A 22,660-nucleotide genomic window follows, 5' to 3' on the forward strand; every position below is an offset into this window, starting at 1 on the left:
CGCCGCCTGCTCTCCCCACCCCCGACTGTTCCTTCGGACTCGGGTGGGCGGGCTCGACGTCATCGCCGCGCGACGCGAACGCCTGAGGGAGGAAGAGGAGGCGGGCGGAGGAGCGATGAGGGGCTGGTTGTGGCGGGTCGGGCGGGACGGCTGGAGGCGGGCTCACGGGACGGCGGCGGCCGGGGAGCTGCCCAGGAGGCGAGCGGGGCCGCCCTGGAGGGTCCTTTTCTTCGGCACCGACGACTTCTCCGTAGAGACCCTCCGCGCCCTCCAGGCCGCTCGGTGTGTCCTGTGGCCCAGGGGTAGAAAGGGGAAGCGGGGGGGTGGGGGGGTGGGGGTCAGAGGTCAAGCGGAAGTTGGGTTGAAGGGTGGCTGAGCGGGGGGGGGAAGGCAGGGGGAGAAAGCCCCGGGAAGCGGACCGCCTTCGGGGCGACCCCGGGATGGCCTGCGTGGGCTGGGCGAGGGTCGTGGGCAGCAGGCGGTTTCCCATCCCTGCTGTGGAACCGAGGGGCTCAGGGGCTGGAGGTTCCCTCGGGTGGTGCAAGGCTTCGTGGGCCAGACCAGGGCCCAGCAGGCTTGGCTTCAGATCCCTCCAGGGCCATTAAAACTCACGGGGGGGGGGGGAAGCGTCATTCCTAAAATCCCTCCTTCGGTATCTCCCTTCCCTGGAAAGCCCTTCTAGAGTCTCTCTGCACAGGTTCCATCTTGACAGCCTCAGCAGGGACTTTTCCCCGAGACCCTCAGGTTCTATTCATTTATTTATCTAATTCCTACACTGGCATGAGAAAAACCTCCAAGCGGCTTCTCTCCTTCTCTGTATCTATGATGTGAAACAGTTTTAGAAGCCATCTGAAATAGCAAATGAGAAGCACATCCACAGCAAATGTAGAAATAGTGCAAAGAACTTAAGAATTGTATTCTCGAAGGCTTTCACAGTCAGGATCCGATGGTTCTCGTAGGCTTTTCGGGTTGTTTGGCCGTGTCCTTCAGGTTGTTCTTCCTAACATTTCACCAGTGTCTGTGGCCGGCGTCTTCGGAGGACAGGAGTCGGAACTCTTGTCTGTGCTCTGGACTTAATAATTACTGGACAAAGTATGCATTCAACTGCACATACTTTGTCCAGTAATGGAGACTCTTGAATGACTAAAGGCTTGTAGTCCGTAATTTAACTGTATGGCAGTAAGTCTGCAGAAAGCCATCATAGATGACTTACAAGATACAGAATAATGGGGATCCAGAGTGTTTGGGAGTAGAAGTATGAATAAAAAGACTAGTTCAGCAGCAGAGCATATCCTTTGTGCACAAATGACAGGCTCACTCCTTGTAATCTCTGGTGACTTCTTTGTGACCAAGACTTTAAGAGATGTGAGGCAAGTTTAAGCAGACCTTTCAGTGTGAGAGCCTCATTCTGTTTCAAAAGCAATCTCAGGGTGTTTTTATTTTGATGGTGGGTGGCGTCAAAGGATCAAGCAGCATTTGAACTTACTATATCTTTAACAAAGCCTTAGAGGTTCAACCTTTTTTAGAATTGAGGAAGAAGAACACTGTGCAAAGGTTGGGAAATCACCAAACATTGATCTTACAGGGAAAGGACATCACCCTTGTGAAAGTAGAGACAGCCAGTTTTAGCCCCAGGAGTTTTCCCTCCCCTAGAGGAGACAGTACAGGCTTAGATGAGCAGATATCTGACTTGGTATAAAGAAGTTTTCTTGTGGGGTTCAAATCTTGGCATGGTGGTAACTTGGCAGTGTCAAATCTTCCATTTGACCTCTTTTTTTAAAATGTCCTGTTGCAGGGAGCCCAGACCGAATGCTCTTGTAGACCATCTGGAGGTGGTGACTGTACAGCCCTAGCTGCCAAAAGGACTGCCTGTCAAGAACTATGCAGAGCAGTCTCAACTCCCTGTCCACTTCTGGCCAGATGTTGCCTGGTGCGAGCACTTTGACGTCGGTGTGGTGGCATCATTTGGCCATCTTTTCCATGAGGACCTCATCTTGAAGTTCCCATAGTAAGACTGTGGTCTTGGAGCATGCTCAGTATGATCTAAATAATTCAGAGTATTTACCTAATATATAAGTGGAAGGTCTCTGACCACTGGGGAGGGATGCTGCGTGGGATGAAGTTACTGGTGCCTGAAGTAGAGCCTGCTAGAACTATTCCCTGAAGTATTCAACTTATTATCACTCTCTTACAAGGTGAAGACAATGGGGGATCTTTATCACTGTGTTAAATTGTTTGTATCTTACAATTTCAGTTTTATGTAACAATTTTTTTAAAAAATTCAGATTGTTTTCTTGTTCCACTTTCCTTATCCTTCAGTTCTCTGCTTCTCTACTGTCTACAGTTTATGAGGTTAATTGTCAGAATGCCAGCCCAGGGTGGGAAGAAATTTTTTTTAATCAAATTGATTTAAATTGCAATTAAAAATTTTAAAAGTTGCTTTTTTAAAAAAAATGTAAATAATCAAAAAACCCACAATGTTTTAAATATAAAGCATGATTTAAATTGTGATTTAAATCAAATGCACCTTGATAGCAACATACATTTGTACATAAAGTGGAAAAGGGACCATAATTGAGCAGTATATATTTGCAACAACTTTATTGAATGTTAAGATGCCTATTTAAAGAGGGTTTGGCCTATCTGGAAAAAAAACCAATCTGGCTGCTGATGATATTAACAACTATTGTCCAGTCGTCAGTATCCCCTTTATTGGCAAGCTGGTCGAGAGAGTGGTGGCCAACCAGCTTCATGCTCTCCTGGAGGAGACTGGTGCCCTTGATCAGTTCCAGTCTGTGTTCAGGCCGCATCGTGGCACGGAGACCACATTGGTCACCCTGCAAGATGACCTCTTGAGGGAGGCCAATAGGGGCAAAGTGTCCTTGCTGGTTCTCCTCGACCTCTCAGTGGCCTTTGATACCGTCAACCACAGTATCCTCCTGGGGAGGCTCTCGGGGTTGGCGGTTGATGCTCAGGCTTTGGCCTGCCTCCGATCCTTCCTGGAGGACCGTCCTCAGAGAGTTCAGCTTGCGGAGATGTTGTCCGCTCCGTTGGCTCTCAATTGTGGAGTCCCGCAGGGGTCAGTCATCTCCCCAATGCTCTTTAATATCGATATGAGGCCGCTGGGGGATGTCATCAGGAGTTTGGAAGCTTTGTGTCACCAATACGCGGATGACACCCATCTCTATCTCCACTTCCATCCTTCTGCAGTGGATGCTGTGCCGTCCCTTGAGTGCTGCCTGGATGTGGTGGTGGGATGGATGAGGGAATACAGAGGCTGAACCCAGGCAAGATGGAAATCCTATGGATGGGGCCCCCTAGTGTCTGTGGTCTGGGTCCCTCCCTATCTTTTTTGGGGGGCACTCTTTCCATGAAAGATAAGGTTCATAGCTTGGGTGTGGTTTTGGACCTATCACTGTCAATGACATCTCAAATAGTGTCTGTGGTCTGATCGGCTTATTTCCACCTAAAGCTGATCGCCCAGCTACGTCCTTACCTTGACACCAGGTCCCTCACCATGCTGGTCCATGTGCTGATAATCTTGAGATTAGACTACTGTAATGCCCTCTATGTGGGGCTGCCCTTGAAACTGCTACGAAGACTGCAACGGGTCCAGAATGCGGTGTTGAGACTTCTTGGTGTCTCAACCAATATTTTCTAACCCCACCCTGGCTGCCTTACACTGGCTACCTGTTTGCTTCTGTACCAGTTTCAAGGGGATGCTACTAACCTATAAGGCCCTAAATGATTTGGAAGCTCAATATGTGGCCAAGTGCCTCCTTCCGGTTAGGTCTGCCCATCCTATAAGATCATTGCAGGCAGGGCGGCTGAGAGTCCTGACCCCGAGAGAGGCCTGGAAAACAACCACCGGAAGTCTGGCCTTTTCAACGGAACCTCCGCAACTGTGGAACTCTCTTCCGCCCGCAATCCGCCTGGCCCCTTCGCTGGGCACATTCAGAAAGCTACTAAGAACCTGACTATTTAGACTGACCTTCCCTGAACTAACTATACTCTGACACAATAGTGTCCAATAATATAACTTCTATCATACTGCCATGTTGCATGTTTTTATTTTTCTATACATTTAATTGTTTTTATTGTATTATAAGTTTTGTATTATGTATTAATGTTGCTCTTTGCTATTTTGTTGCTCTGTTTTTGTTTTTTTGTTGTCAGCTGCCCAGAGTGGCCTTGGCTGCCAGATGGGTGGAATATAAATCAAATAAATGAATAAATAAATTGGTCACTATGTGCTTATGCATATTATAGAATTAGTATTCTCTTCTGATTTCCAAATTTCTTCTAAATTTCTGATTCAGTGGCGTATTGAATGTCCATCCCAGCTGTCTTCCGAGATGGCGTGGCCCCGCACCAATCATCCACACAGTACTCCATGGAGATACAGTTACTGGGGTGACAATAATGCAGATTAGGCCAAAGAGGTATAAATGCTATTTTATTTAATGGAATAACATGTCAAAACCTATTTTGTTAGCAACTCTGAAAAGTTTTTGGGTGCTGAGAGATCTTCCCATCTGTTAAAACTACATTGTGCCATTACAAATGCTTTTCTCTCTTTTTAAAAAAAGTTATGTATTCAAAGGTTAGGATTATGCAGTTTGATTTTATATCTTTGGGCTGTCTGGACCTTGTTAAAAAAGTAGAGAATGGCTAGTTATTAGTTAATAATAAATACTAAGAACTTAGTTTGTTATTGTCAGTGTTTTTGTAGCCAGAGTGACAGAGTAAGGAGAGCGCCCCGAATGGAAAACATTTTTCAGTAATGACAAGTGGAAGCAGGGCCAGGAGGTATATCCTACAGTGGGCATTGAATGAAGACTAGGGGCGGGAGAACGAGAGGAGAGGTTTGAATGGCATTGGTCGTCTGGAACCTAAAGCAAAGCTTTCACACTGCAAAAATGTTGTAGCAGGTTTCATGTGATCTAAAACCATTCGGCAGTATGTTTTATGTAGAGATGTAGAAGTATGTAGAGATGTTCAGCAAAAACTGCCTTAGTTCATGTTTGCTCTGGTATCTCTGTACTGCAGTTCTTAAATAGATTATTGATTCAGTAGTATATCTACTATCAAGATTTTATAGAATGGTCTTCAACTAAACCTGTCCTTGGTGTCAGAAAGGCTGGAAATCACTGGTGTAATAGACTGGTGTAATTCCCTTCTTAATTTACTATTTTATTAGTTAGGGTTCTTCTACAAGGTGTCTGAAATAAGTCAATCAGTTTTTCACCAGGAATGGTTTCTTTTCCCCCTCTCATTTAGGAAAGTTAGGAACAGCAGTTGATTCTTCTAATGAATCACCGTAGAGCATCAGGATTTGTGGGTGGGTGGGGAGCCCAAGAGGTGAGTTTGGTGGCATTCTTTTAAGATGAGGAAGGATTATGACATTACCGTACACTGTAGTAAATTAGTACTAGTGATGCAATTATCTGAATGGTGGGTTTATTTAGAAGAGATGTCCAAATATTTAAAGAGCTAAGGTGTAAAATGAGGTCTGTTGACTCCTGCATTTGCTTTTATCTTAAAGCTCCTAAAGTTACTGCTGCTATGAGCTGCATTCAATGGGAAGAGCAGGCCCCTGAGCAAATACTAAGGATGCACCGTGCCTTGGGAACATTGGTAAGAACAGTCTTGCAAATCGGTTTACAAAAATTACTCACTTCCAACTTTTACTTTGCTGTGACTTGAAAAGAACACAGAGGAACATTCAACATCAAGAAAAGCATCGAAAAGTACTACTATAGTAGCATAGTTGAAGCTTCTCGTCCACCCTCAAATAGAAAGTGACCAAAAACCAAACATAAACTCTGTGCCTTTTTCCCAACATAACTGTGTAGAGACTGGCAGGTGAAATACGTGTTATTGTTGTTAGCCTTAGATTTTGCTTAATCTATTAAACGTTCTTGGTGCTGATACATGTAATTGCAGGCCAGAGAAGCTGGTGGTGGATAAAGCCGGATATTGAGTAAAGTGCTATGTGAATTATTGGTGGTTTTGCTGCCCCAGACTATCAAGACTGCTCTGCTCCTATGCCTGGAGACCTCCTCCAGGCTGAGCGGACATCCTGTTGATTTTACACATGCCATGCCTCTGCTGAAACACCATCAGGGGAAAGGAGGAATTAGTTCTTTTCTCTACTGGTAACTGAGCATGGCACCTTCCTAGAGGAAGCAGCCTTGGTCTGTCAAGAGCACATGCTTTGCATGCAGTTGTCCCAAGTTAAGTCCTTGGTAGGCCTGGGGAAGTGAATGTCTGAACTCCCTAGAGAATTATTTCCAGTCATTGCAACTCTGGGCCAGGTGGAGTCGTGGTCTGGCTCAATGCAAGACAGTTCCTTAGAATTCCTGTAAAGCAGCAGGTAACTGAATTTCTCCCCTAGAAGTCAGGCAAAAAACAAAAGAGAAATAAAAAGTAAGACAAAACTCTTGTGGCACCTTAAAGACTAACTGCTATATTTCAATGTAAGCTTTCATGGACAACGCCACTTCCTGAGACATAAGATGCCTCGTGTTAATATACAGTTGTGTTCAAAATTATTCAACCCCCACTGAAATTGAATGTTTTGGCCATTTTGACATTGATTTTGATCATTCAGTCATCTTGCTTACATTTACATGAAAGAGGCACTTGTAGGTCAGAGAAATATAACCTTAAGTTTATAATGAAATAACCACAAATGTCTTTTCTGTGCTCACATCATTATTAGTTTTTATTCAACCCCCAAGTGACATTCAATCTTAGTACTTAGTACAACATCCTTTTACAGTTATAACAGCTTTTAAACGTGAAGCATAGCTTGACACAAGTGTCTTGCAGCGATCTACGGGTATCTTCGCCCATTCTTCATGGGCAAAAGCCTTCAGTTCAGTCAAATTCTTAGGCTTGCGCACTGCAACTGCTTTCTTTAAGTCCCACCAGAGGTTCTCAATCGGATTTAAGTCTGGTGACTGCGATGGCCACTCCAAAATGTTCCAGCCTTTCCTCTGCAACCATGCTCTAGTGGACTTGGAGGTATGCTTGGGATCATTGTCCTGTTGAAAGGTCCAACGTCTCCCAAGCCTCAGGTGTGTGACGGACTGCATCACATTTTCATCCAATATCTCCTGGTACTGAAGAGAATTCATGGTACCTTGTACACGCTGAAGCTTCCCTGTACCTGCAGAAGCAAAACAGCCCCAAAGCATTATTGACCCTCCGCCATGCTTCACAGTGTGAGGGTTCATGGTTCGGGGCTTTCCGCTCTTCCCAAGAAGGAGTCGACACCGCTTTTTCTGCTGTCAACTTTTCTTTATTAACAGGAATAAAAGGAACTTCATGCTTAACTGGTATGTCTGCTTTGTTCTCTTGCCTTACAACCGGCTCAGGCAAGGGTATCCAAGAAGTATCAAAAACAGATTTAACTGGTTCAGAGTCCCAAGGTCCAACGGGGACCTCCCCCAACAACTTGTCCTTCTCCTCCCGGTCAAACGGACTTAACAGTGGGAGGGTTTCTTCATCTCCCATCCACCCCCATGCGGGGTCTCCTTCTCCTGACGAGGTACTCCAGGGACCAGGTAGCAGCCCATCTTCCTCAGTTCTTCTATATGCCATGCTTGCCTGGCCGCCTTCTCTCTTTCACTCGCCTCCTTAGCCTCAGCCAGCTTCTTACGCCAGAGCTTGGCCTCCGTCTCCCCCCAGTAAGAAGGCTTTTGCATCAGGCCCTTCTTACGTCTCCTCTCGGCCTCCTCCCGAGGCACACGCACTTGTTCCCAACGCTTGGTCCACGGATCCTCTATCCAGACCATCTCCCAACCACCTGGGATATCATCCCGTTTTACCGTTATATATCCCAGCCCCCCTTCTTCCCTGTTTAACCCCTCCTCCTTTCTTCCCTCCAATTCTTCCTTATATGGCTCAGGTGTCATTAACCCCTTAAGTGCTTCCTCCAAGTCGCTGGTATCCACCGCACATGACACCTTTCCATCCGGAGGTGCTCCTCCTGACTCCTGCGCGACGGCCCCCTGTTCTGTCTTACTACCAGGGGAGGCGGGGGGGCTAGTCTGGGTCAACTTGGATGTCTTTAAGAGAGTCGGCTCTACCAGAAAGACCCGGAGCTTCTGGTCTTTCCCTTCACATACCCCCCCATCCGAGAGGGCCGCACTCTCTTCATCCTCACGCGCCCACGGACCCTGCCGAGAAAAATAATCAACATTAGCATGCGCTGACCCCTTTCTATACCTCACCGTGAAAGAGAAGGGTTGCAACGCCAGGTACCACCGGGTAAGCCGGGGATTCGTATCCTTCATACGCTCCAACCATTGTAGCGGCGCATGATCCGTCACCAAGTGAAAAGGAGCCCCTTGCAAATAATACCGAAGGCTATGGGTGGCCCACTTAATGGCCAAGGCCTCCTTTTCTATAACTGCATACCTTTGCTCTCTGGGCTTCAGTTTTCTGCTTAGATAAAGGACAGGGTATTCCACATTTTCCCTAATTTGTGACAATACCGCCCCCAGACCCCTATCTGAGGCATCTGTGTATAAAGTAAAGGGTACAGAGAAGTCCGGTGTGAACCGAGTGGGTAACTCACAAATAATGGTTTTAAGCATCTTAAAGGCCTTTTCTTGATTCTCCTTCCAAATTACCCTGTGGGGGGCCCTTTTCCTAGTAAGATCTGTCAAAGGTGCCGCGATGGACGAAAACTGGGGTATAAACTGACGGTAGTAGCCCACCAGCCCTAGGAACTGTTGCACCTCCCTTTTGGTTTTGGGTCTATACCATTCTGAAATTTTAGTTACCTTTCCTTCTTGTGGCTGTATTTCTCCCTGTCCTACCCTGAAACCCAGGTACTCTACTTTGGGCAAACCTATCTTGCATTTCTTGGGGTTCACAGTCAAACCCGCCTTTTTCAATTCCAGGAGTACCATCTTCAAGTGATGCAGATGTTCCTCCCAGGTTCTACTGAAAATTATGATGTCATCAATGTAAGCGGCCGCACAATCCTGGATCGGTTCCAACAACTTATCCATTAATCTCTGGAACGTAGCCGCCGCCCCGTGCAGTCCGAATGGCATTTTTACAAATTGAAACAGACCTTTAGGGGTGCAAAAGGCAGTTTTCTCCCGGTCTTGGGGGCGTACTGGAATCTGCCAGTATCCTTTAGTCAAATTAATAGAGCTCAGATACCGGGCATCCCCCAATAGGTCTAACATATCTCCTACTTTGGGCATGGGATATGCATCAAATTTTGACACGGCGTTTACCTTCCTAAAATCCACACAGAACCGCAATGAGCCATCAGGCTTAGGTACCATAACTGGAAAACTCCTCCAGGGCCCTTTAGCGGGTTCTATGACCCCTAACTTCAACATCTCCTCCACCTCTTGCTCAATCACATTCCTCAAATGCCTGGGCCACGTCCTGTCAGAAGATCTTACCACTACTCCTTCAGGGGTTTCTATGGCGTGTTCTACTAAATTTGTTTGGCCTGGGATCTTTGAAAAAACCTCGGGGAATTCTTTAGTTAAATTTATTGCCTGGGCCCTCTGATCGGGCCCTAGAAGCTCTCCAAACATCACTCCCTCCTCTTCCGTCAAGTCACTGCACTCCGGCCCAAAGTCTTCTTCGGGTTCGCTGCCGAACAACGCTTCCCTATCGACCCATGCTTTTAATAAGTTTACATGCATCACCTGGGTCTTCCTTTTCCTATCCGGGGTTTCTATCTCATAGTCCACTTCATTTATCCTTCTCTTTACTTGATAGGGCCTGTGCCATTTAGTTAGGAATTTGGACGTTTCTGTGGGTAATAGCACCAGCACCTGCTGTCCGGGTTCAAACTCTCTAACTCTGACCTTCTTATCGTACCCCTGTTTTTGCCTCCCTTGTGCTGCCTGTAAGTTCTCTTTAGCCAAGTCCCAAGCTAGCTTCAAGTTATTTCTCATATCCACAATTTGTTGTAGGGCGTTATAGGAGTGGTCTTCCCCTTCCTCCCATTTCTCCCTTACCAGGTCCAAAATCCCTCGGGGACGCCTACCATACAATAGCTCAAACGGGGAGAACCCGGTGGAAGCTTGTGGAGCCTCCCTAACGGCAAACATGAGGGGGGCCAAATAGGTATGCCACATTTTAGGTTTCTCCATCGTAAGCTTCCTCAGCATGCCCTTCAAGGTCCGATTGAACCGTTCTACCAAGCCGTTGGCTTGCGGGTGATAGATGGAAGTTCTCAGGGGCTTTACTCCCAACATTTCCCACATCTGTTTAAACGTGGCGCTCGTGCGAGCCAGGAGGTGAGACTGGGGAGCCTAACGCCGAAGGAGGCCCGGAAGGAAAAGACTAGAAATCGGGCCTTCTCGGCGGTGGCTCCTCGTCTCTGGAACGACTTACCCCCTGAGATTCGCGCGGCTCCCTCGCTGGGTACTTTTAAAAAACAATTAAAAACTTGGATGTTTAGGCAGGCCTTCCCAACAGATAATTCCTGACGATTTCTCTCTACCCTACAGCTCTCCTATCCTGTTTAATAATTTTTTTAATTTTTTTTTTTTTTGTTAAGTAATATGGTTATATGTATTTTTATTGTTTATTCTTATGTTGTTAGCCGCCTAGAGTGGTCCTCACACGACCAGATAGGCGGGATATAAATAAAATAAATAAATAAATAAATAAATAAATAAAATTGGACCCTTGATCTGTCAACACCTCACGAGGAAATCCCACCCTTGAGAATACGCTCAGTAACTCCTTCGCCAACACCTTTGCCGTAGTTGTCCTCAAAGGTATGGCCTCCGGGTACCGAGTAGCATAATCAATAATCACCAGAACATACTGATGCCCCCCATTGGACTTAGTAATAGGCCCTACAATGTCCATAGCAATCCGATCGAAAGGTCTGTCCACCAGGGGCATTGGCCGCAACGGTGCTCCTGGTCCTGCCTTGGGTTGGGTCCATTGGCATTGCGGGCAAGATTTGCAAAACTCCTCTATTTCCTTATTCATTTTCGGCCAAAAAAACCTTTGTTGTACCCTTGCTAAGGTCTTTAGAGCGGCCAAATGTCCCGCTACTGGTAGGTCATGGGCCCAATGCATTATCCACCCCCGTAGACATTGAGGTACCACCAACAGGGTCTCTTCTTCCCCCTCCCGTTGGCGCACCCTGTACAATAAGCCTTCCCGCAGTTCAAAATAGCTTTCCCCTTCCTTAGTAGTCCCTTCCGTGGTAGCTTTGTCCAAACATTCTTGCAAAGTCACATCGTCTTGTTGTAGGCCTCTAATTTGATCCCTAGAGAGGCCCATTACTTCCAGTTCTTCTTTCCCCTTCTCGTCCTCCCCAGCACATCCCTCTACCTCTTCCATCGTTAAACTCTCCATGCCCGGCCAGTCTCTTCCCAACAGCATTTCTCTGCACAACCCTGGAACTATCCCCACTAAGAGTTCCCTTTTGCATCCACCTATCTCTATTTCCACCCTGGCTGTTGGGTATTCCCGAGAGTCTCCATGGATGCAATTAATCACCATAACCTCTGGTTGTCGTTCGCCCTCCAGTTCGCGTACTAACGTCCGGCTACAGCCCGTATCAATGAGCGCCTTTTTCCATTGTCCATTAACCTTGGCGCTAACCAACCACCCGGGGTGACTTTCAACACCCACCTTAGCTAAGAGGGCATAGGTGTGGGACCAAGCACACTCCTCCGACGGGCAAAATTTCCTTATATGCCCGAATTGGCCACACCCGAAACAGGCCCCCACCTTCTCCTTGCCCTGCGACCAGTTCGCGGCTAGTCTGCTTTTCGGGGGATCAGCAGCGGTCGCAGCTTTCGGCCCTTTGCTCCCCGGGGAACCGGACCGCTCCTCCTTTACCACGTCCGCCTTCTTCGGTATCGCTCCTGGACCTCCGCGCGGAGCCGCCTGCGTCGCCATCTCCGCCATCTTGTCTCTGCCTCGTGGTCTCTCCCCCGCCGTCGTCATCCGGTTGGACCACGTGTCTTCCGCCGCCAGGTAGTCCTCCAGCAAGGTTACAGCGCCCTCTAGATTGGCGGGCTTATTCTTCACCACCCAGTTGCGCTGTCCTGGATTTAGCGTTGAAATTAGCTGCTCCATTAGGAAAACCTCCAACACCTGCTCTCCCGACTTCCCCTTTGGTTGGATCCATCTGGTCGCATTCACCCTCATCTTCTGGGCCAGTGTACGCGGATGTAGTCCTGGTTTTAACCTCAACTCTCTAAACCTCCGCCTATACGCCTCCTCATTCAAATTCAACGTGTTCAATATCGCTGTCTTAACCGATGCATAGTTTCCCGCCTCCTCCGGATCCAACGTATCCACAATCTCTTGTGGTAACCCTGTAAGGTACGGTGTTAAAATGAGTGCCCACTGCTCTTTCGGCCATTGCGCAGATGTCGCTATCCTCTCAAAAGTGTTTATAAAGGCCACCGGGTCGTCTTGCGGACCCATTTTCTGTAGTTTTATAGGGGGACGTGTCGCTATAGCGGTAGTCGTCACCCCCACGTTAGGAGTAGCCCGTTGGTTAACTGTCATGTTACGCAGTTGCTCCACCATCATACGTTGTTGGTCCGCTAACTGCCTCATTAGTGTCTCTTGACCTTCTGTTATGCGTCGAATCCAGTCGTCTTCATTAGCTGTCTGGCGGGAAAGCCCCACGTTGGGCGCCAATATGTGAGGGTTCATGGTTCGGGGCTTTCCGCTCTTCCCAAGAAGGAGTCGACACCGCTTTTTCTGCTGTCAACTTTTCTTTATTAACAGGAATAAAAGGAACTTCATGCTTAACTGGTATGTCTGCTTTGTTCTCTTGCCTTACAACCGGCTCAGGCAAGGGTATCCAAGAAGTATCAAAAACAGATTTAACTGGTTCAGAGTCCCAAGGTCCAACGGGGACCTCCCCCAACAACTTGTCCTTCTCCTCCCGGTCAAACGGACTTAACAGTGGGAGGGTTTCTTCATCTCCCATCCACCCCCATGCGGGGTCTCCTTCTCCTGGCGAGGTACTCCAGGGACCAGGTAGCAGCCCATCTTCCTCAGTTCTTCTATATGCCATGCTTGCCTGGCCGCCTTCTCTCTTTCACTCGCCTCCTTAGCCTCAGCCAGCTTCTTACGCCAGAGCTTGGCCTCCGTCTCCCCCCAGTAAGAAGGCTTTTGCATCAGGCCCTTCTTACGTCTCCTCTCGGCCTCCTCCCGAGGCACACGCACTTGTTCCCAACGCTTGGTCCACGGATCCTCTATCCAGACCATCTCCCAACCACCTGGGATATCATCCCGTTTTACCGTTATATATCCCAGCCCCCCTTCTTCCCTGTTTAACCCCTCCTCCTTTCTTCCCTCCAATTCTTCCTTATATGGCTCAGGTGTCATTAACCCCTTAAGTGCTTCCTCCAAGTCGCTGGTATCCACCGCACATGACACCTTTCCATCCGGAGGTGCTCCTCCTGACTCCTGCGCGACGGCCCCCTGTTCTGTCTTACTACCAGGGGAGGCGGGGGGGCTAGTCTGGGTCAACTTGGATGTCTTTAAGAGAGTCGGCTCTACCAGAAAGACCCGGAGCTTCTGGTCTTTCCCTTCACACACAGTAGGCAAGGTGTTCTTTTCATCATATGCCTTGTTCTTCCTCCTCCAAACATAGCGTTGATCCATGGGCCCAAACAGTTCTAATTTTGTTTCATCAGTCCACAGAACACTATCCCACAACTTTTGTGGTTTGCCCACATGACTTTTGGCATACTGCAGTCGACTCTTCTTATTCTTGGGAGACAGCAAGGGGGTGCGCCTGGGGGTTCTGGCATGGAGACCTTCATTATGCAGTGTGTGCCTTATTGTCTGAGCTGAAACTTCTATACCCACATCTGACAAATCTTTTTTCAGTTCCTCAGCAGTCACACGGGGACTTTTCACCACTCTACGCTTTAGGTAGCGCACAGCAGTCGAAGTCAGCATCTTCTTTCTTCCACGACCAGGTAGCATTTCAACAGTGCCCTTTGCCTTGAATTTGCGAATGATGCTTCCTATGGTGTCTCTTGGTATGTTTAACTTCTTTGCAATCTTCTTATAGCCATTGCCCTTCCTGTGAAGACAAATCACCTCTTCTCTTGTCTTCCTGGACCATTCTCTTGACTTCACCATGTTTGTAACCACACCAGTAAATGTCTAGAAGGAGCTGAGTATCACAGTCATTTTAAAGCTGCCTAATTGGTGCTTATTATGCTTGATTGGTGCTCGGTGACATCCACAGGTGTTTTCAATACCTGTTCGAAAACACCTGAATGAACCTCTCTTCTTCAGAGTGGTAGTCTTTAAGGGGTTGAATAATTGTGGCAATGAAGAAACCACAAAAGAAACATTTACTACTGTATTACATAAACAATTGATGTTATTTTAGTTGCATTTGGTTCTTTAAAACGTCCTTGTAGGATTTCATTCTGAATACAATTCCAAATGTACACTATAGTCCCTAAACCCCTTTACAGCATTGGGGGTTGAATAATTTTGAACACAACTGTATGCTATGCCTAAATATTTTATTGTGCTGTATCTTTTCAGATGCCCCTGCGAACACTGTGGATGGGCAATGTGGTAAAGCTCCTGGATCTTGCAGCTGTGGAGACATTGCCGGATTTTATTGGTTCGTAAATGAATCATTTAATATTCCCATTTGTAAAACGCTGGGGAATAAAGGTTAAATGACACTGCAGGGCATTCTGTGAAGTAGAGATTATATTTTGTTGCACATTATTTGTTTCCTTCAAGTGTTTTTACTACTGTTTCGCTATCCAGCTTGGCTTTATGTCCCCTTCTGAAAGTACTGCTTTGGATCTGTAAAGCCTTTAGTAACCCAAAGCTAAGCCACTCCCCTTACATAGGAAAGTGGTAGTTGTGTTATAGTGCATCATGATATCTAAGGTCAGCAAAAAGCACCATGCATGTATTGATCCCAGAAACAAATTTGGAGAGCATGAGGTGTGTTAAGATTTATTACCTGATCCAGCTGAGTTATAAAAGTCTCTCCTTGAGCCTTACCGAGGCCAGAGCTTAAGGAGCACTGGGAAGCACGGTTAAGATCTGATACTGTGGTGCCTCCCTTTATGATTGTCCCACATTACAATGAATCTGCTTTGCAACAATCACAATTGCGATTGCAAAACGATGGTCTAAATGGGGGAATTTCGCTTTCCGAAGATTGGTTCCCTGCTTTTTTAAACAGCTGATTGGCGGTTTCAAAATGGCCGCCGGATAATTAAAACGGCTCCCCGCTGTGTTTAGGGACGGATTCCTCGCTATACAAGCAGCAAAAATGGCTGCTGTATGGAGGATCTTTGCTGGATGGTGAGTTTTTACCCCATTGGAACGTATTGAACGGGTTTCAGCTGGGTTTTTATTTTCACTTTATGATGTTTTTGCTTAACGGCGATTTTCCTGGAATGTATTATCATCGTTAAGCGAGGCACCACTGTACTTTGATGAGGTTTTATAAGGAGTTTGAACTTAATAATTACTTGTTGTGGGAAAGCAGTGAGCAGAACATGTGTTTTCCTTTCAGATAGGTTAAGACCTGAAAATGAGATTCTCCCAGGATCAGTGTTTTACAATAAGAAGTCAGAAACATTAGTGATCCATTGCAAGGTATGTTCCTAAGTGTGGTATTCTATTCTTTAAAATCCCCCTTTCCCTGTTGGGGCAGTGGTCCAGTCCCAATTTGTTAAACTGAAGGAATGGTTTCAAATGTAACTTTATGCTCAACTTGCTTGCTCATGTCGTCTTTACCCTGGCTTCAAAATGCACACTATGGTGGATGCTAATGCCTTTCTGGAACCTCTGCCTCCTCCTTCTCCCAGACAAAGTTCTGCAATTAAATCAGGCCCTGCCCCCCCCATGTTCTCCAAGCTGACTCCTGTAGCCGAAGAAAGATGGCATTACAAAGCCTTGAAAGCCGAGAGGGACAGCATGCTTAGCCTCTAGCTGTGGGCAGTGACCCTGTAGACTTGCAGGAAGTGCTCTGGCCTTTCCCAGTCTCACTTTGCCTATTTCCCTTTTCTAGGAAGGCTGGGTTGGAGCAAAGGCCGTGATCCTTAAGAAGAAGCTGGCAGCTGTTGAATTCTACAATGGATATTTGCATCCCTGGTTTCAGCAGAATTCCAAAATGCCTCTCAGAGAGTGCAGGTTTCAGACACTCCAGATGGCCAGAACAAAAAACAGTTCCAAAAGCAGAGTGTTGCGTCCACACAATGCACAGCAGCAATTGACTTGAATTACTGTCCGGAAGAATCAGGTGATGATTCCAGATGACATGGCTGGAAGCCCCTCGGCATTGTTTCAAATCCGTCCTGAAGTGAAGGGTTCCTTTTGAACACTTGAACGGATTTTTTAATTTTGGATTTTTCAGTGCAGCCAGAAAAGGATTTCCTGGAATCCATATCCTCTGTTATGAGTATGTTCTGAGGTTCTTTTCTAAAGTGCAGCTTTGTGATCCAAAAGAAGAATGCAGAATTTAGTAACAGCCATTTTGAAAAATACTGCAAGAGAACAATGTCCCACTTTCTATATTGGACAACATAAATACCCGTTTGAATGAAATTGGTGGTGTATCGTCTAGAAATGGAAAGCTTCTGTGGTGTATAGATGTGCCAGTCCTTAACATTTGTCACACTCTTCAATTGCCAAGCAGAGTAAGGCCCTAGTCACACGAGAGAAAAGTTTTCCAGTTCTTCCAATACTTTCCATACCTCTGTTGTGCTGTGGTTTGTATCCCAGGACTACTGTCCGAAAAACTTTTATCAGTACCAGTTAATTTCCTCCTGTTTTATTTTATGTCGTGGCATCTTAGAGGGAGACTTGTTTCTGCTATAATGATTTATCAATAAATTATGTTTATTAATATAAAAATAGTTTATTTTTATTGACTCGCACTTGGGCATCTTAGAGGGAGATTTGTTTCTGAGAGAGAGCAGTATATACAGTGTTGCCTCGCTTAACGATGTTAATTGGTTCCAAAAAAACCATTGCTATGGGATAACATCGTTAAGCGAAACACCATTTCCCATAGGAATGCATTGAAAATCGGTTAATCCGTTCCAATGGGAACAGATTACCGTCCTTAAGCAAAAATCGCCATAGGAAACATCGCTAAGTGAAACAGTGTTTCCCCCAACGGAAAGCCATTCAAAAGCGTTGCAGCCGGCTGCAATGCTTTTGAATGGCTTTCTGATCTCCGTTTTCGCTCATTTTTAAGTGTCTTCAAATGTTTGAAACCTGTTTTAAATGCTTGGATTCGGTAGTGCACCTCGTGAAACATGTGCAAACTTATTTTGGCTTTGTTCTGAGTCTTCGTTAGTTTTTGGTGATTTTTGTTTTTCCCCTTTAAATCCATTGAACTGTCCCATTCAAACATTTTAAGACACTTAAAAATGAGCGAAAACGAACATTGTTAAGTGAAAATCCTCCACAGAGAACATCGTTAAACGATGCGGAAAATTCCTCCAAGAAATACATCGTTAAGTGAATTCTTCGTTAAACGAAGCAATCGCTAAGCGAGGCACCACTGTATATAAAATAATTTATTGATATATCAGTATAGCAATGCAAGTCTCCCTCTAAGAAGCCCGAGTTGCTTGACTCCACCAACCCCTCCGTGGACACACACCTATCGTTTCCAGCCCCTTTTGTTCTAGTTGTGGAATGTCACCCCAGGGAGGTGTGTGGAAATTAGAGAGAATGTTGATCAGGAAAGAGTTTCTGTTTAGGAGAATGTCCCTCTTTTGCACTGGCTGCTCCTGCAGAAATGCATTGCACACAGTGGATTTGGGATGTCCGCACAGTAGTACTGGTCATCATCTCCTCCCCCTGGTGACATTTGCATAGCAACATTTCAGTGTATCTTCCCCCAGGGGGAAAAATTATTACAGTGGTGCCTCGCATGACGTTAATTCGTTCCGCAAAAATCGGTGTTGAACGAAAACGTCATGCGATTTTTAAAAGCCCATAGAAACGCATCAAAACCCAATTAATGTGTTCCTATGGGCTTAAAACTCACCGTTCAGCGAAGATTCTCCATAGCGCGACCTGTCTGTGCAGCGAGGAATCCGTGCCAGAAAACAGCAGGCGACCATGTTTTCCACCCTTGGCCATTTTGAAGCTGCCGATCAGCTGGCTGAAAATCATCGCTTTACGATGATCGGTTACCGAAACAGGGAACCGATCATCGGAAAGCAAAATTCCCCCATAGGGAACATCGTTTTGCGATCGCAAAATCTTCAATATAATGCGATTTCTTCGTCAAACGGAGTGCTCGTAAAGCGAGGCACCACTTTACTTGCCAGTAATGTAATGGCAGCAGCCCTCCAGGGACATACTTTTGCCAATGTATTGATGTATCGGACATGGAGTTTTTAGAAATAATGTGCACGCTTCACAGGTGTTCCAGGCAGTGCATATTTGGTTTCCACAAAATAATAAAATGGAAGCAACTACTTCACTAGAAGGTCATTGCCACCTTTAAGATTTTGGACTACAAGTCCCACCACTGGCTGTGCTGTCTAGGGCTCATGGGATGTGCAGTCCAGCAGTAGCTGGAGGACTGCAAGTTGGTCCATTCTTGGCTTAGATGGAACGGGGTTGCAGAGTCAGCAAAACACACTCTGCATTTAAGCGCTTATCCTGGGCCTTCCACATATTTTTTAAATTCTAGATATTTCAAGACATACTCTGCGTAGCTCAGATGCAATCCCCATTGGTGATGGCTTTTCAAGGTAGAGCTTTTCCCTCACCTGTTCTCCGATTATTGGAGGTGGTGTGAAGCTGGGGTATTGTGTCCCGTGCATGCATTCTGCAGGTGAGCGATAGACCCTCCAATTCTGTTTGTACGAACAGCCTTCATGCAGGTAGAGCCCTTGCAACGTATGAGTTCTTTCCACATGCCACAAGGAGGGCCAGCGGATAGTTCATCTTTACAAGCTACTGGGTGCATTGTCCCCAGTGAACCAGCAGGTGACACTGCTTGCTTCTGGACTTGACAAAAATATGCATGGGTAAACAGGTAGTACAAACATGGCAAAACAACAACACACACCTGATTAGAGTAAAGCAAGGCCAGAATTGAACTACAGTGGTGCCTCGCTAGACAGTTACCCCGCGTGACCATTTTTTCACTAGACATTGACTTTTTGCGATCGCTATAGGGAGTTGCTGCTCAAGACCTCTGGAGCGCCCCAACCATCCCAGGAACCGGGAGCACGTTTGACCTGTCAAGGAAGCACAGCCTGACCTTCGGGTCCACACAAACGGGCAACGAGCAGCACATTCCCAAACCCTATTTATTCAGAGCTGAGTCCTTGTGTAGCTCTTTAAATCAACTGCTTTTGCTGGTTGGGGAGTCTTAATTCACAATACACAGACAGAGGCAAGAGAGACTGGAGTTTTCCTGCAGCTTATTGGAGGGTTGGCTTGTGGAGTGATTGCTACAATATGAACATCCATCCATCCATCCATCCATAATTTTTTATCTGCTTCAATTTGACTTTCCAACTTGTGTAGGTAAATAATCTGCCTCACCTCCAGAGGATGGTATGCGGCGGAAAAGCAACATTTGTGATTAGAAAAGATACCCAAAAGGAGAACAGGGATGAGCATGGGAATGGAGTCTCTCCTCCTCGGCAATCAGACAAGCAGTCTGTGGAAGACGTTCAGAGAAACTCAATTTAGATTTTTTTGTATGCTAAGATTTTTGGCAAAGCAGCTGAAGTTTGGCTGGAAGGCGTTCTTCTTGCTTCACTGGATGCCTTCCAATTTTAAAAGCAGTATCATTGTTTTTAATTGAATGCTTTTCGTTGATTGGCTTTGTCCTCCTTGGGTTCTTTCCGAGGAAAGGAGGGATGAGAAATGATGGAAACGAATCGATGGGTTGGATGTCCCTCTCTTCTCTCTAGGTGGATGGAGTGGATCAAAGCCCTGCGAGAAAGAAGCAGAAGACAAAGGAGGACGAGGAAGGCAAAGAAAAGGGGACTGCGAGTAAAAAGGGGAAGGAAGGAGAGAAAAAGAGAAAGAAAACAAAGGGCAAAAGAGAGAAGGTACACAAGATACCTGTTGCACAGAACTGGACAGGGTCTATCCCTTTCTTCCTGCTTACACCAGCAGAGGCCATTTTGGCTGCCCTCACATGATTCACTTGCATATGGGTTAACAACTGGGCCTTTGCATGTGTTGGGGGTCTATTTATCACCATTGGAGCACCACGGGTACATCTTTCCTTCCTCCTTGCTGCCATCTCCAAAACAGGACACCTTCAAGGATGCTGTTTACATCTTCTGCTGTCACCTGTTTTATAGTCTGTTTATATTTTGGTGCGTACCTGCTTGCACAGATCGACAAAAGTGCTGTCCGTATGAACATGTGCCTCTGCACCAGGGCAACCTCTGCTCTGTATCCTTTATGCAGAACTAAATGTCTTCCATCTATTTACGTTTTGCTTTTATCATTTAAGCCCGTTTGCATGACTTCTCTCAGTTTGCATGGTTTTATTCTGGCTTTGCCAGTCTCTGGGGAAGCTGGGTGGCAATATTAGATAATGCATCAAAGTCGCTCTGAAAACCGTAGCCAGGGAGTTGGGAGGTACCTGTGGATATATGTGTCCAAATTTATTGAACAGGATGGAAAGAAGCTCCACAAACTCTATAAAATGGCTCACAAGAGGCGGCTGCAGGATCAGGAGGTGAGGTTCAAAAAGGAGACGTCTGTCTCTTTCAAACCGTTACCTTGGGGGCAGACACTCGACCCTGAACAGCAGAAGAAAGATTGAACTAAATAAATAGGGGAGGCAAAAAAGAATGTACCCTATAAAGAGAAGGAGAGAGGTGAGTCTTCTAGCCACATTCTTAGAAGCTGGGTTGTATTTGGAAGAGGTTTGCTTCATTTAGTACAACTCCTGCTCTTTTTCTGGAAGAACTTTAAAAAAGATATTTAATTGCTCATGAAGTCCAGGGATCAGCGTTTCTTGACTCCAGGGCTGGACATCCAGCTGAATGCAGTCACTCTGTCCTGAAGCTTGCTGGGTGACCTTCACCTAATTATTTCCTCAGATTAATGTACCTCCCAGGATAGTTTGTGAGGGTAACTTGGTGATGATGTGCATTCAGACTACAGTACTCTGAAAATTTTTGGTGGTTTTTTTTGAAAGAAAGATGGGATAGACATATAATAAGTCTCATATAAACGGGGCAACTAAATGTATGCCTCCACCCCATTAACTAGAAGAAGAAAGATGGGCATGTGAGGGGAGACGGAATCTAAATGTAAAAATGGCAGGCAGTGAAAATGGCCTACACAGAACTTCCTCATCAACACATGGTTAGGAGATCACAAGGGTATCCTAGCTTAGATATGAAAGAGCGTATCTCCCTGTCTAGAGACCCATTTGTGGTGTGAAGCCCTCTCGTAGTTTGCTCAGGTGGGTCAGCGAGCACAAAGCTTTTTGAGACCATTCCCTTTGCTCCTAGTATCTCCCTTTTCTCCATCTTCTTTTCCCTCAGCAAGAACAGAGGAAAAAGGAGACTGCAGGGGATGAAGACCACTTGGAGCCTTCTGAGTCCACAGAGGAGTCTACAGTGTCTCAGGTCCCTCATGGCCCTCCTCCTGAGAAGCTCCACCCGTCTCCACCTCATCCTCCCGAGGTGCACAGCGAACCAACGGGACAATCAGTGTCACCCAACCATTCTCAGCCGTGAAGCTTGGTGAAGCAGAAGCCGCTGAGCAAGACCGGTCTGATTTTCCTTTGACGTGCGACAGTGAAGCCCTGCCATTTGTTTTTCTTCTCAAGGACTCTTGTTTGGGTCTAATGGTTGCTGATTACTATAGTTGACCCTAGCCCTTGAAATCCCTTATTGGCACTAAGTAGCATACTTATAACCACATCTGAATGTCTTGCCTCAGCATAGTTTTTATTCTAAACTTTATATATATATACTTTATAGTTATAGTTGATATGTACCAAACACTAAACTATAATTGGGGGGTGGGATGGGGGTGGGTGGAGAGGGGAGCAACTTTCTGTTCTTTTAATATTTGGAATAAAATGAAATTAAATCAACAACGGAGGAGGCCTCGTTTGACCCTCGGCCATTCAACCCGTGCCTTCCAGAGCCCTGAGGTTCCCCCACACAACTCTCTTGATCCCCGATTCTCGAAAGGAACACCACTCTTAGCAACTGAGTGATTACAATGCCTCAAGGGAAGAAAGAGGCCTTCCTGGGAAGGGCAAAACTGGGAGGAGGGTCTCCCCCCCAGGGCTGAAAAAGTGCTCCCCATAAGAGCCACTCACCTCACCTCCTTTGACAGCCCTGCCTAGAGAAGTTCGACTCTGATCTTCAGCAGGATGATGGTAGAGCGGCTTAGCAGGCAATGAGTTCCACCTGCTCTTAAGATACCTGTACTATCGTCAATCTATACCCAAGATTTCAGTCTGCTTTCGGTATTTTTTTTCCCATTTTGAAACTCATTCCTGTCTGGACTGCCGACAACAAACGAGGGGTCAAGGTACTTTCTTTCCAAATGGAGTCAAGTTGGCTTGACGGTAGTTAAGGTTGGCTTCATAGCAGACACACTTCTCAGATTTGGTTTTTTTATTATTATTATTATTTTGAATGTGAGAGCTGTCACTACTGAGTTCTTCTCT

The 22,660-nt window shown here is 46.2% G+C and overlaps 1 protein-coding gene across 4 annotated transcripts; it reads left to right on the forward strand.

Moving 5' to 3' along the window:
• The first annotated feature begins 96 nt into the window (after positions 1-96).
• LOC144584599 (uncharacterized) lies at positions 97-22,061 on the forward strand. 4 transcript variants are annotated; one of them, XM_078380972.1, is made up of 9 exons: positions 97-282; positions 1,796-2,008; positions 4,320-4,442; positions 5,546-5,637; positions 14,542-14,623; positions 15,539-15,621; positions 19,920-20,060; positions 20,639-20,701; positions 21,519-22,061. In XM_078380972.1, the coding sequence occupies exons 4-9, from the start codon at positions 5,566-5,568 to the stop codon at positions 21,711-21,713; spliced, it is 636 nt and encodes a 211-aa protein (XP_078237098.1). In that variant the 5' UTR covers positions 97-282; positions 1,796-2,008; positions 4,320-4,442; positions 5,546-5,565; the 3' UTR covers positions 21,714-22,061. The 4 variants fall into 4 exon arrangements, with proteins under 4 accessions (XP_078237098.1, XP_078237100.1, XP_078237099.1 ...); XM_078380974.1 differs by lacking the exon at positions 1,796-2,008; XM_078380973.1 differs by lacking the exons at positions 97-282; positions 1,796-2,008 and adding an exon at positions 2,039-2,195.
• The last annotated feature ends 599 nt before the right edge of the window (positions 22,062-22,660 follow it).

Source organism: Pogona vitticeps, chromosome 12 (assembly GCF_051106095.1).
Source record: "Pogona vitticeps strain Pit_001003342236 chromosome 12, PviZW2.1, whole genome shotgun sequence".
Classification (NCBI taxonomy): Eukaryota; Metazoa; Chordata; class Lepidosauria; order Squamata; family Agamidae; genus Pogona; species Pogona vitticeps.

Excerpts from the sequence above, each read along its gene's own strand:
- LOC144584599 (XM_078380971.1), top strand. The coding sequence starts at position 5,452 with ATGGTGGGTTTATTTAGAAGAGATGTCCAAATATTTAAAGAGCTAAGG. Across the intron at positions 15,622-19,919 it reads CATTAGTGATCCATTGCAAG|GTGGATGGAGTGGATCAAAG; the intron begins GTATGTTCCTAA and ends TCTTCTCTCTAG. Across the intron at positions 20,702-21,518 it reads GGCGGCTGCAGGATCAGGAG|CAAGAACAGAGGAAAAAGGA; the intron begins GTGAGGTTCAAA and ends CTTTTCCCTCAG.